Source organism: Artemia sp. Qi Xiang Cuo, chromosome 11 (assembly GCF_049724085.1).
Source record: "Artemia sp. Qi Xiang Cuo chromosome 11, ASM4972408v1, whole genome shotgun sequence".
NCBI lineage: Eukaryota > Metazoa > Arthropoda > Branchiopoda > Anostraca > Artemiidae > Artemia > Artemia sp. Qi Xiang Cuo.
Genome location: NC_142804.1, coordinates 7428398 through 7441850, shown reverse-complemented (window position 1 = coordinate 7441850; position 13453 = coordinate 7428398). Strand labels below are relative to the sequence as shown.

Here is a 13453-nt window from a genome sequence, read left to right as displayed (position 1 = left end):
TTTTTTACTCCTTTTTGCTTGAAAGCAGAAAAACATGTGTTTGTGGAAATTTTTAAGCATTTTTTGGGTGAAGAAGTTTTTCAAGTTGCTTTTGTGCATTGGGATACCCTTTACCCAAGGAATTGCAGACATAAGCTCCAAGATATTTGATTTTTGTTTAGTGAACCAGTATTGTTTTTTTTAACTCTTGTTTGAACTTGAAAGCTTCTGGTGGCCTAAGTACGTCCAACTATAAGTCCCCAGCCAATCAAATAAAAATATTAATTTGACCCTTTTCAGGCCCCATTTATGGGTTCCCTTACTCTGAAACGAAAAATTTTCCTCTTTATTCAGATATTCTTGGTCTAAGAGCCTACACAAGTAAATTTAAAATCAATATATTCTACTCCTCGTGCTAAACTTGGTATCCCTTTATCTTCTAAAAAAAACACCTAAAAGTATTAACTCGATCCATCCAAGCCGTCTCCAATGTATTATAGATATTTTATTTCAATAAAACAGGTACAAATAGTGATTTCTGATCAATCTTTTTGCTTCAGCATGTAAAGATTGCAAGCACCCCTCAAAAAAATTATTTTTTTTACGAAATTGTCTGTGATAGTGATAACAAATAAAAAAATATTGTTCTGGATACATTATCGTGACAGATAAAAGAAACTTTTTCACTTCTTGTACCATACTTTGAATATTAATTCTATGTGACGAAGTGATGACATATTTATATTGATGTTACTCACAATATTAACGGATGTGTGGTGTTCCGGGATGCTAATTTTGTAGTAAGATGAAAAGGGATAATTTATAAGTTCAATATTATTGTACAATGATACAGGGTGAACTATCCATTCAGGTCCTGGAACTGAATACACACTTTGAAAAACAGCAGGTTCAAGTTTTAGGTCATCACCAAAGTCGAAAAGTTTAGAGCCACTATGCTCTATCGAACTCATATAGAACTTTCCATCACTTGAAACATTGTTCAATGTGGCTTGAACACTTTCAATCCAAATATTGCCTTTTTTGTTTTCAAAGACAGGAAACACTGCATACCGCCTTGTTCTAAGGAGTTGAAACTCATAAGGAAAATCCACCTCATTTAAAACAACTTTAATTTCCCCTTCATTCATGATTTGTGTCATTCCCAGCTCATTCTTCAAAACATTAAGGACTGATCTAAATTTGTCTGGAGATGATAGAGGTGAAAAGGGCAGAATTTTTGAAAAAAACTCAGTGCTCTGTCGAACATGTGCTACAGTGTGTATAAGGCTAGACAAAGTGGAGTAAAGTTGTTTTCTTGTAGAAAAAAGAATTAGCATTGCGTTACTATTTATGGAGTCAGGTGAGTCATAAATGGAAGCCCTGTGGTGCGGTTTGGCTTCAAAATGTCGGTGTAACATTTCCTTACGTTCTTTGAATCTGTCAATAGTCAATTGTATATCAGAAATCTCAGATGCTACTTCGGCCACTTTTTCTGCAAAGTCTACTTTCATATCGATTAGTGTTATCAATGAATCTAGTTCTGGTATGTTTTGGGCTCCTAGCTGGCCAGAAGCTTGGAAAACAACTGACTTCAGGCGAGAAATTACCTGACGAGCTTCAAGACGTTTTAATCTATTGTTGATATCACTAGTTAAAAATGTGTTAGGAGAATAAGCTTTTATCAAATCAAAAACTTGAATGCCAAGGTCTATTTGATTTCTTATCTCAGCCTTACTAATATCATTGACAAAAAGTTTGATTTGATTGCTTAGTTCCTTTGTTTTGTTATAATTTTCTTCAATAAATGAGAAATAATCTTCAAATGCTACATCAAGATTATTTGAATATGGCCTTGTTTCAACAAAAATAAGCTTATTAGCGGAATTAAGAAGGTTTTTAAATCCAGTTTTAGCTCCCTCATGATTTTTATAGCCAGTATCAAAGACTGCTAAAGCGATATTCACAATATTAGTTATGATATGAACAGCCTCAACATACAACTGTTGTTTTTTTGTCTGTCTATTACCTTGGGCTAGATGACTTTTTGACTCTTTAAAAAGCATACCTCTGAACTTGTCAGTAATATGTTTCAGGCTCCCAGTATCGAATTGACTTATCTGGTTTTGAACTGAAATTAAGCTTTTCTTGTGTTTCTCCAAATCTTCTCTCAAAGACTCCTGAGTATTTTTAGTAGCCTGCATAAATTCATCTGCTAGATTCAATTCTGTTTCTAAAAGTTTCTTTAAGTTTTTACCTCTTAAATTTGAAAACACGTTCTTCTGCTTGGTTGCATTATCTAACATATCTTCAATAAAACTGGTAATATTTTGGATCGATCTTTTGCCTCTATGTCTTCCTTCTTCTTTTTCTTTTAGACTAAAGGAATTTATTTCTTTAAATATAGAAAAAAGGATACTTTCAGTAATGGGCAAAAACTCAGTTTGACTTGGTGTTTTGTTTTCACTCCCATCTTTTCCGCTCTCCCCTATATCCCCAGTTTCACCGTCCTTTTCTCTTCCAATTTCTCTTCCCAATTTTCTGTCAGGAAAATTTAAACTGCTACTAATCATTTTCTCTCCGATAACTTCAACTCTCAGAACTTTGCCTGATTTATGATGTCCTTTAGTTTTATAGATAAATTTCTCATATTGCTCCCAAAATCGAAAATATTTTGCCACCAAGACTATAATCTGTCCCCCTTTGCCACCAGGACCTCCAGGACCACCGTTACCACCTTTGCCTCCTTTACCACCCTGAGCTAACAAAGTAAAATGTTTTCTAAATGAGACGGGAACATCAAGCATTAACCTTCCAGGATCACCTCCATTCCCTCCAGCTTTACCAAAACCACCAGGAGCACCTTTATTGCCTGACCGGCTACCAGAAGATTTGTGCTCAAATTTTGTGTCAGATGATATCCGGTTGCGATATGTTACATGAACCTCTTCCAGTTGTGCCCTAATTCCTGGGTCAATACATGCAAGATTATTAACGACTAGGGGTATATAGCAAATCCATAATTTATCTTTGTTGATGTCTACTTGTTGCTTATCTTCATTTAACCTTTGTAACTTGTAATTTTCTAAAGAATCATAGTAACACTTATCATAGTACCATAGTACCATAGTAAAATGTGAAAAGTAATAAGACAGGCATGAAAAGTAATTACGTTTATAAAAAATTGGACTTGGACTTATTAAAGTCCCATTCTTTCCACCTGCTCCCTGGGAACCAGCAATACCATCTCCTCCATCACCACCATCTCCTCCATTTGCTTCAACTTTTAATGCACCACCCCTGACTGCAAAATGAACCTTTATTGAAACAACTCCTCCGCTATGACCAGTTTGTCCCAATTTTCCAGGTTTTGGCTTTAGTGGGGCGTGTGGTTCGGTTAAACAGATAATAGAATCCTTATCATGGATATTCAGATAAACAGCTTCAATTGATAGCACCCTGAGTGATGTACGAGAATAGCCGTAGACTTTCACGTTGTAGCAAATCAACTGAAGTTCTTCTATATGAGAGGCAAGAGTTGACAAAATTAATGGTAAATCACATAGCTGATCAAATATTCTAGTTGTTTTGCCAATGGAAATGTTCTTTGGGAATATGCTGCTAAAATCAAATTCTGTTTCAAGTAGATTTGTTCGCTTAGATTGTCTGTCTAGGCTACGACGGAACAACGATTCTATATATTCAATCATTTCTTGTCCTTTTTGTGAAATGCAATTCATATTAGAAGGGGAAAATAATGAAGTAAAACCAAAGTGCTTCTTTTTCACAATTCTTTTTCTAAGGTTTGTAAAAGTTTCTTTTGCATCATTCAAATCCTTTGTTGAGTTCACCAGCTTAATGATGTCAATACCTTCTCGTAAAAAAACTTCTGCATCATCACGTTCCATATACGCAAATGACATTCGTTGCTCAGAACACATAAAAAATGTTTCGTCTTTTTCTCTGTCAAGTGAATCTAACAAGCTGTAAACCCTTTCTGAAATTTCTGCTGGTAGACACTTCAGCAGCTCTCGTGAGCCAAATAGTCTGCCAGAAAAATAACTTTCCAAACAATAATGCTCCTGTGCGCGTAAATATCTGCAAATTGAAAGGAGTTTTGCCAGCCCTGAATGAATCTCGCTTAATGTGACATTGAAATTAAAAAATATCATTTTTTCCATTGACTCAGTTAATCGAGTGTCAACTATATTCCATTCAGCAATAACAGTTTTTGTTTGCCTTTCATTTTCACTTTCTTCTAATAGGACTTTTAATGTATTCTTGTTTTCTTCTATTGAAAAACAAACGGCTTCAACAAGAGCTTCATTCTTCTTGCTTCTTTCGATTTCAGTCAGATGTTTATGAATAAGTACTTCATGCCTGGTTAAATTTTGTTTTATGTTAACAGTAAACAAAGCGTCTAATAAGTCATTATCAAGAAACTTAGCTTCTATATTTATCTTTTCTAGTATGATTTCATACAGGTTGGTCAAAACATTTGGTGTAATAGTTGTTCCGGCTAAGATTTTAACTTCATATTGCTCATTTAAAATTAAGGATATTACTTTAGTTAGACTCTGTCTGAAACGATCTGATCCCTTCCCTCTAATATTTACATATTTCAAATGCTCATTTTCTTCCGGCAAATACAAGTAAGGAAATCCAATAACTTGAACTGACTTAAAACAATTTTTTAATTTCTTGCGTATAAAATCTCTCTTTGTGGCAGACTCGGATTCAGATTCAAACTCTTCTTCTAACAGTTCGTCAGTAAGTTCTTCGTCACTTTCATCACCTTGCATTTTATTCACCACTACAATCAACCTCCCCCCTTGAAGTCAGTACAAAGTGATCCACTATTATCTTGAATTCTATTTGCCAAGTTGAGATAGCGATCTAATTTGTTTAGCTCTTCATCTGAACGTAGGGAGTCAGTTGTTACCCACATTATAACATTTGAAAATAGTAAAGGGGGGATTGTAGAAACAAAGTCAATGCTGTCACCTCTTACCCCCATTCCTTCACTATCGGTGAACACCAATGGAAAAGGTTTGCCACTATCAGTAAAGTTATTTTGTAATGCATAATTTACTGCTGGAATATACTCATTGTTTGGAATTACTGGTGATATATCAATTCCAAGCGTTGTTGTCTTTGTACTTCTCCTTCCCTGACGAAACATTTCATCGTTACCAGATAACAAGGAAACGATAGTAGATTTTCCAGATCCTCGGAGTCCCAGAATAGCAACAAGCACTTGTTGTTTTGAAAATCTGCCTAACTCTTCAAGCCTGGCTTTACCATTCTCATGGAGCTTTCCAAGCGTCATATCTTTTGTCACATTACCCATTCCAATTTTTCGAACCAGAATTTCTTTTGGGTAGAAACTTTTTACCTTTAAAACACCTTCAAAGTTGTTACTTAATTGGAATATCCAAGTACCGTTATTGCAGCTTGAGTATAAAAGTGATTGGCTTTTAGAGGTATTGTCTAAGCTTACTTTAAAAGCTTCAGATTTTCTTGTGCACGAAGATTTTAATAGAAGATATTTGAAATGCTTTTTCACTACGTATTCGGCTGAAGAATTGTTGTAAAGATGTAACTGCTGCTGCCGTCTTGATCGTTTTACCTGTAATAAAAGAAATTAATTATGGGTCATGTCACGTATGGGGTCAAAAGAGGTCTTAAGAAAGGATTTAAAGGAAATTAACACTAGCTTTGAATACATAGGAAGCATTACTTGTAATCATACGCAACGACCCAATGGCTTCCCAGGGCTTCCCAAGAGTGCAAGGCCGCACACAGGATTTTTTTTCAGGGGGGGGGGGTTACTCAAAGATTTCTTTTTTTTGGGGGGGGGGGCTTACACAAAAAAATCAAAAAATGCATAAAAAATTCGATTATATCCATTTTTGTTACGTTTTTACGTGTCAGAACAAACATTTCCGGTGGGGGAGGGGGTTCAAACCCCCTAACCCCCCTGGATACGGCCTTGCAGGAATGTATTCTGGAAACGACACGGATTAACAAATAAATTAAAACACACTATATGCACCTAATTTTTCAAATTATTCACAATATTTTTGCAACGGCTAAATGAATCTAGTTGTAACTCTAAGGAGGTGTTAGAGATCGAGGAGGGGTTTTATCATAAAGTTTAACTAGGGAGGGGAGAGGGATAAATTAAAAGATATTAATCGTATCTAGCTCACTGAATATCCATATCTGAAATATTTTCGGGACACCATAAGGGATGGAGTTGGAATTTTAAGTTACTGTTGAAAAAAAAGATGGATGGAGGTTGGGGCAAGGGGAATTTCAATTTAGTTGTGGGTGAAAAGGGATGGGAATGAACAATTACTGTGTCTAATCCAGACAAAAATAACGTTTTAGAACTGAAAGCTCCAATCTAGATAAAAATAATATTTTAGAACTGAAAGACTTATAATCAATTCATGTTTAGTTGAGAGACAAACCAAAAGGCACTAAGTGCGGCCAGTTTGTCAAAAAGGTTTATCGTAAATGTTTTAGGAAAGGCTAAGGGCTTTAAACTGAAAACTTCACAGAATGAGACTTGACAGTTATGACTTTGCTGAGCGGGCTGATCAAAATTGAAAGACAATATCTGCACTCATGTTATCAAGCTACCATTTCATTATCAAGAAGGAAAAATGGGCCTTTACAATTTTAAATTAAAAGCTCTACTACCCTTTTTAGTTTTGAAAGTGATTAGAGGGACCCCCGTCCCCTTCTATTGCCATTACCCTATTTGATAGCTCCCCACAACGCCCGCAGATTTCTGATCTAAATTTAGATATTACCATTTTGTTAGCAATAATTGACAAGTTCAATAAAAATGCATCAGGTCAACTATTACTAACAATGTTGACCATTGCTTATGCACAGGGTTATAATGGAAAATCTGTTCCTCCTGGGTGTATTAGCGCCAATTCACGAAACTTTAGGAGCAGGATGAGGATGGTTTTCTATTTTTTCAATGAAGATACAAAAAAAAAAAAAACAGAAGCAACATTGAGCAAAAATAATTAAAACAGGGTACAGTGGCGACTTCTCTGCTAAGAGACATCGTTCACTCATCTATCCAAGTCCAGTTTCTTAGCCTCTCCTTTTTGATGCCATGAGGATGAGATCAATGAGTCTGTCATTTTCCATTATCGGTCATAGATAATCCTTCACGCGCCCTAGTGCCGAGAAGAATAGTTCATTGCTGGGATTGATCACAGGCAAAATAACAACTAGTTTATCAGTTTTAGCTTTACAGAATATAAGCAATTGGGACGTCAGACAAAATTTCAATAGATCGGAAAGGATCCTGTTTTGAAGTGTCACATCATGAAAAATCCAACTTTGCAAGAAAAAGCTGGAATTCTAGGGCATAGTGATTAACACTGAGAATCTTTTGACAATGACACATTACCCTTTCAAGTTTCAAAATTTGAGAAAATTAGAGCTTGAAGGGTCAAAGGCAGATAAAAGGTTGAGCGAAGACATATTTTTGATGAAACATCGGCTCATCTTGCTCGTAAAATACTGTATCAGCTTGACTCACAAAAATTTACCAGTGTCTGACTAATGTTTTACTGGCTGACTGATGTTGCATTTATCGGTTGTTGAATTTAAAAGAAAGTCTTTCAGAAGAGTGGAAATGGCTTGACTTCTCTTGCTCCTATCGTGTCAAGTCAAGAATTTTGATATGTTTTTGCTTAAGTTCTTCCATTTGTTATCATCTCTCAGCTTTTGGAGAAATCATTTATCGTATGTACCAGAAATCATTTCAAATGCCTTATAAATTAGCAAACTTTCTGTTAGAAGTTGCTCTGGTAAGCAACAATAATAAAAAATACTTTTATATTATGTACAAACGTTAAGACAAAAGAGATGATCTTTTGCAATATTTCTTTTGCTTCACATACTGTCTTGCCGGCAGAGCTCTCAGAGACTACGGCTAGCTCAGTAACAATACATTAAAATCTAGCATTCACCTTGGAAATAGAGCGGACTGCGAAAAACTATTGAGTTTAAACGGTCCTCTCAAGCTTCAAGACTTTTTCCCACTAGTATCCTGGCGTTTCACGATTATTGAATGTCGAGTGTGGCTTTTCGGTATAGATACGTAAAGTCTTTACACTGCAGAAAAAAAAATCTGAAAATTACCTTATTTTTTCAGGCAGTCAAAACCAAGTCTAATCTGTGGACGTGACGCGGTACATAAGCTGCATGATGCACCTTCCCCCTAAGCTTTGCTAGAACTCTATTAAATTTCCCACTCATAACAGATGTGTTGACATAGCAGTGAGAAACACCATCTCAAACCTACACCAAGCTTTGCTATAGTTTCACAAATCGAGGTGGATCAACTTTTAGTGTCTCATTTTTGTATGTAATAGCAGCCTATTGGTCGCTCCACTACTTTCCCGCTTGATATATACCTGAGTAGGAACGCTAATCGTTCTTTTCTAGGAGCATCTTGTGTTTTTATGACAAGAATAGCATATTAATTAGCTGATTTTACTTCTGAAATAATGTCTTCTAGCAAGCCATTTCCTATTAGTGTGTAGCTTCGTCGTTTTGGTACTGATGACAGCAACAGTCAATACAGTCAATTGGCCTTCAGCTTTTTTGTTGCATTTAGAAATTTTTTCCATCAGTTCAACGAAACTATGCCGGTTTGCGGATGTTTCTGATTTGTCATGACCCCCTAAAGCATGACCCATGCGGCCGAGAAATCAAATAGATCGAATAATGTGCTTTACAGTATTTCTGTTTTCATGAAGCTTTTGAGGTTTGGACCGACTTAAGCTATTCCACTATAGATCTCAGCATATCAGCAATAATTATCTGAAATTCTGCCCATGATTACAAACAATGCCTATGTATTTAGCTACCATCATGTTGCTTCTATAGAGGAGAACTCTTTCCACTTGTAAAATTATGTCTTGATGAAAATCATTTTTATATCACTCTCTCCAGCTCTTAGAGCCCCACTAGAAAAATTACGGCAAGCAAAACAAAGCACGGAATTCAAGCTGTTCGGGTATTCATTCATTTGTAAGTTTTAAAGTAATCTGCACTGTATTTCCTTCCGTTAGAAGTAGAAGCCGGATATCTCTCAAAGAATAGGTTGAGCTGGCTGGTTTTGCGTCTTGAATATATCTAAGAGAGGCTGTCGACTCCTACTGCAACAGAAACCTGCAACGGGTTCGGGTATGCAGACCATACTTTCATGTTGACCGGGGTCATTTATTTATTTATTTATTTATTTCCCTCAAAAACGAGGAGTATAAAAGATAATTAAATAAATCTTCAAAAATCCAAATAACACACCATCAAACATAGCAACAATTTACAAATTGCCCAAAAGAAAACTTAATCAAATGCAACAAATAATAATAATGAAATCATGCACTTTTTAAACTATAGAAAAAAAGGAAAAAGATTATGAACATAAAGTATATTTTCAGATTTACGGTAAAAATTATTTATTTTTACCTTGGCTATTTCCAACGGCTCTTTAATTTTAAATTTTGAAACTAATTCAGTATTACTAAAGGAAATTGGAAAACCAAGTAAAAACTTACAATATTTAAAATAACAAACGCGAATTGCTGAAAAATCACAAATTTTAAAATCTCGAAGAAGAAGGGAAGGATAGAGAACATGCGGGAGGGCTACTGCATTAAAAAGAGAACCTAGAATTTCACGACGATAAACACCACGTAGCCGTATTATGGAACCAAACGCCTTTCTAATTTTTTCTTGAATATGTAAAATTAGCATCGACTTAGAATCACGAGCTGAAGCAGAATAAGGTAACCCAAGATAAACAACAGCATCAGAAACCGGAAATGATATATTTCTATCGCAAATTAATTCAGCTCGGTCATAAACATTAACGGGAAAATATTGACATTTTTTAATACTAATAGAAAGGCCACGAACATTAAGCAGACTAGAAAGGGAATTAAAATTCTTAATTAGACTAGCTTTAGAACGGCTCAATAGGATAATATCATCAGCATATGCAAGAAAAGACACATCCCGTCCCCAAGAAATAAGGGTTGTAGATAAAGAACGAAGACACTCCGCCAGACATGCGTTAAAAATATAAGGAGATAAAACCCCACCCTGTCTCACGCCCCGACCCACGGAAATTGGATTAGAAAGAGAATCAGAAGTATGTGCAAAAATTTTTATCCTAAGCCCCGAATACCAAGATCTAAGAACTCTAACCACAGAAAGGGGAATCCCACCAGAAATAAGAGCTGAAAGAGCGGACGCATGCGAAATATTGTCAAAAGCTCCTTTTATATCAATTAATAGTGTATAAAGTGGGGAGCCAGTAGATCTTGACTCCTTAATTATAGTATCAAACGTTGCATGCGCATGGTCGCAACCCATTCCCTTTTTGAACCCTACTTGATTAAGACCAACATCCAAATAATCAAAAAGATCCTTTATACATAATTCAAAAAGTTTACCAATCATAGAACCCTTCGTTATCGGCCTATACGAATCACAAGAACGGAGATCTCTTTTACCAGATTTTAGAATAGGAGTTACCACCCCAATCCTAAAAGACGGAGGAACATTACCAAACTTGAGAATAAGATTAAAAAGAGTCAAAAGAAGAAGAAGAAAAGAAGTTGGAGCAAATTTCACATGATTTGAAAAAAAAAATCCCATCATGGTCTTTAGAGGATTGTGGCTTTAATTTACGGCATGCACCCAACAAAGAATCAAACGAAATAGAAAAATCATGCGAATTAAAAGAACTGTTTAAAATTATATCAACATGCGAAAGTTGTTCAGGATCATCACCAGATTTCGAAAGGTTTGCAAAATGAGTTTCCCACTCAACAAGAGAAGGGCCATTCTTTTTAGAAGGTTCATTAACTCTCTTTGTTAAACGTAGAGCTTTCCAAAGTTTCTTTTTATTCATATCAACTTCAGACGAAGCATCCATAAGCAAAATATTATTATGACGACGAAGCTCCGACTGGAAAATTGCCTTCTTTTTTTTCATGCATAGAAAAGCCGGATTAAGATCACGCGGTTTTACACTATTTTTCAAATGTCTAAAAGCTAATTTAGATTCATGATTAGCATGTACAAGAAACGGATTTGACGACCAAAAAGGTTTTTCAACATTGGGTTTACACTTTTTAACTCCAAAAGTTTCTTTAGCACCATAATTTAAGCAATGTAATAACTGAAGATATATGCAGTTAAGCTCAAGCTCTATGTTATCTTTATGACACTTCAGAATATCAGGTACAACTACTTTTCGAGCTAAAGAATCAACTATATCTTGGTAAGCCGGAATCAGTTTTTCATCCCAGATAATTCTCTCAAAATATTTAGGGCGAATTGGAATAAAATTAGAAGCAGAAACAGAATCATGAATTACAGAAAACGATGTCAAAAACTGAATAGGTAAATGATCACTTATCGGGAAATCCGGGATAACTTTTACTATAATCGATGGGGAAAAATTACAAAGAACATGGTCAATATTACTCGTACTCCCACTCCAATGAGAATAAGTAAAATCAAGTGTCTTACGGCAGATATTAAAATTTGGTAAAGACGAAAATAAAATTGTGCTACGTTCATTTACACTATCAAGATCACAGTTAAAATCACCAAAAATAAAAATACGTAAACTCGAATCTAATAGGGCAATAAAGCTACTAAGTCTATGGCAAGCTGACGTAAAGGCTTCAAAAGACGAATCAACATGATAGTCAGTAGGCAAATAGCAATTGACCAAAACACAATCAAAAAGTTTGCAAGCAAGAAAAGACTCATCAGCACAAGATAAAATAGCACTAAATTCTTTAGGAACAAATGTAGCAATGCCACCCGCAGGGCGGCCTCCGGTAGGCCTCGCAGGAACGGTAAATATATCATGTAGACTTGAAAGGGAACTTAACATATTCAAAGAATGGTCCAACAAATGATGCTCTTGCAAACATAGTATTGAACTATTTCCAGAAACAAATTCATTCAGCACTACAAATTTGCCAATGACTCCATTCGAATTAAAGGACGTAATCGTAGAACCAATATTCATTTAGAAAGCTTTTTCATAGCAGGGCAACTGAAACTGTAAGACGGGTGGTTAGTTGAGTTGCAATTTGCACAACAAATGGGGTTAGTACATGGAGTATTCTTCGTTGATCTATGATTTCCACTGCAACGAGCACACTTCAGAGTAGAAGAATCACAGTTTTTTTCGGTGTGAGAGGGACTTTGACATGCGAAACATCGTTTTGGAAGCACCTTGTCTATCTCAACTCTGTAGAGCTCGTAACCGAACTTAATCCCATGGACGATATAATATTTTAAAAATGTTTCGGACTCAAACGACACCTTTACTGTTCTCGACATTCCAAGGCGCCTGAACTCCAGAATCCCAGGCAAAGTGGCTGCTAGAGCTTCAATGTCGAACTCGATATCCACACCACGGATTATTCCGAAAAACTTAGGCTTTCTAGTATTGATAAGACAATCAGGGAAGGAATCCTTTAGATCACAAGAAAACTTTTTCCCAGATTCAGCCGCCACAGTGATAAAAATCAAATCATTGGTCTTTTTTATTTGCTTGATACAGCCCGAGCCGAATTTGTCCAATTCATTTTTCCTGGAAACAGGGTCACGTAACGAGGCTGGCGGATTAGCGATAGTAATAGTCTCTACTGAATCAGAGCTGATGGGGAGCGGAGGCCAATCAGGTGAATTTAAAGGGGAGGGGAGGGGAGCCCAAGTTGGCTGAACACTTCGACAGCGAGGACTGTAAGTCTTGTTCAATTCTTTCAAGAGAAGTAATGGATTTCTCCAGCTTTCTGCCATAATCACTAACAAGTCGATCCAACCGTACATTGGAATCAGATTTTAATAAAGGGCAGTCTCTGAATGAGCGAGGCACTAATACAGGCCATTTGAAACCTTTCTGGTCAAGATCCGTGACCATCTTCATAATATCTTTTGCTGTAGCAAGTTCCGCAGCGTTGCCACGTCTCATTACTCTCTTTATATGAATTCCAGAAAATTTCCAAAGCAGATTTTTCGCATTCACCAAAGCCTCAAGGCTGTAAAAGTTCGCCACAGTTTCAATAAGCTCCGTTTCTGGAATACCATTCGCAAATGCATCGCAAATAAAAAACAGGGCAGAGTTCACAATTACATGAGAAATCCCATCTGCAATTACGAAGGTTTTTGAAAAATCACAGAATGAATCAGAAGAATCATCGCAGGCAAAATTATTCCGCTTTACCTGTTCATTTGGGCAATGATTATCAGTCGAATCGTTAATCACAGGTGCTTCCTGGCTAACAGCCAAGAGAGGGTCTTGAGACGCAGGGGTTACGGCATTCAGTGGCGTCAGCATATTTATTGAAGAATTTGGGTGCTCACTCTCTATTGGGTCACTAGAAAATTCGGTAGCGGCTTTGCA

The 13453-nt window shown here is 36.2% G+C and overlaps 2 protein-coding genes across 2 annotated transcripts in view; both read right to left on the bottom strand.

Annotated features, from left to right (window-relative positions):
• Positions 1 to 278: 278 nt before the first annotated feature.
• On the bottom strand, positions 279 to 4778 carry LOC148946589 (uncharacterized). The gene has a single exon (XM_089097476.1). It carries the CDS (start codon positions 4776 to 4778, stop codon positions 663 to 665), a length of 4116 nt encoding a protein of 1371 aa, XP_088953602.1. The 3' UTR covers positions 279 to 662.
• A 17-nt stretch (positions 4779 to 4795) lies between these two features.
• LOC148946588 (uncharacterized) overlaps positions 4796 to 13453 on the bottom strand; it is a 103990-nt gene continuing 95332 nt past the window's right edge. Inside the window, exon 2 of the mRNA XM_089097477.1 lies at positions 4796 to 5605. Within this exon, the coding sequence (XP_088953603.1) occupies positions 4796 to 5605 (810 nt within the window). The remainder of the gene's footprint in view (positions 5606 to 13453) is intronic.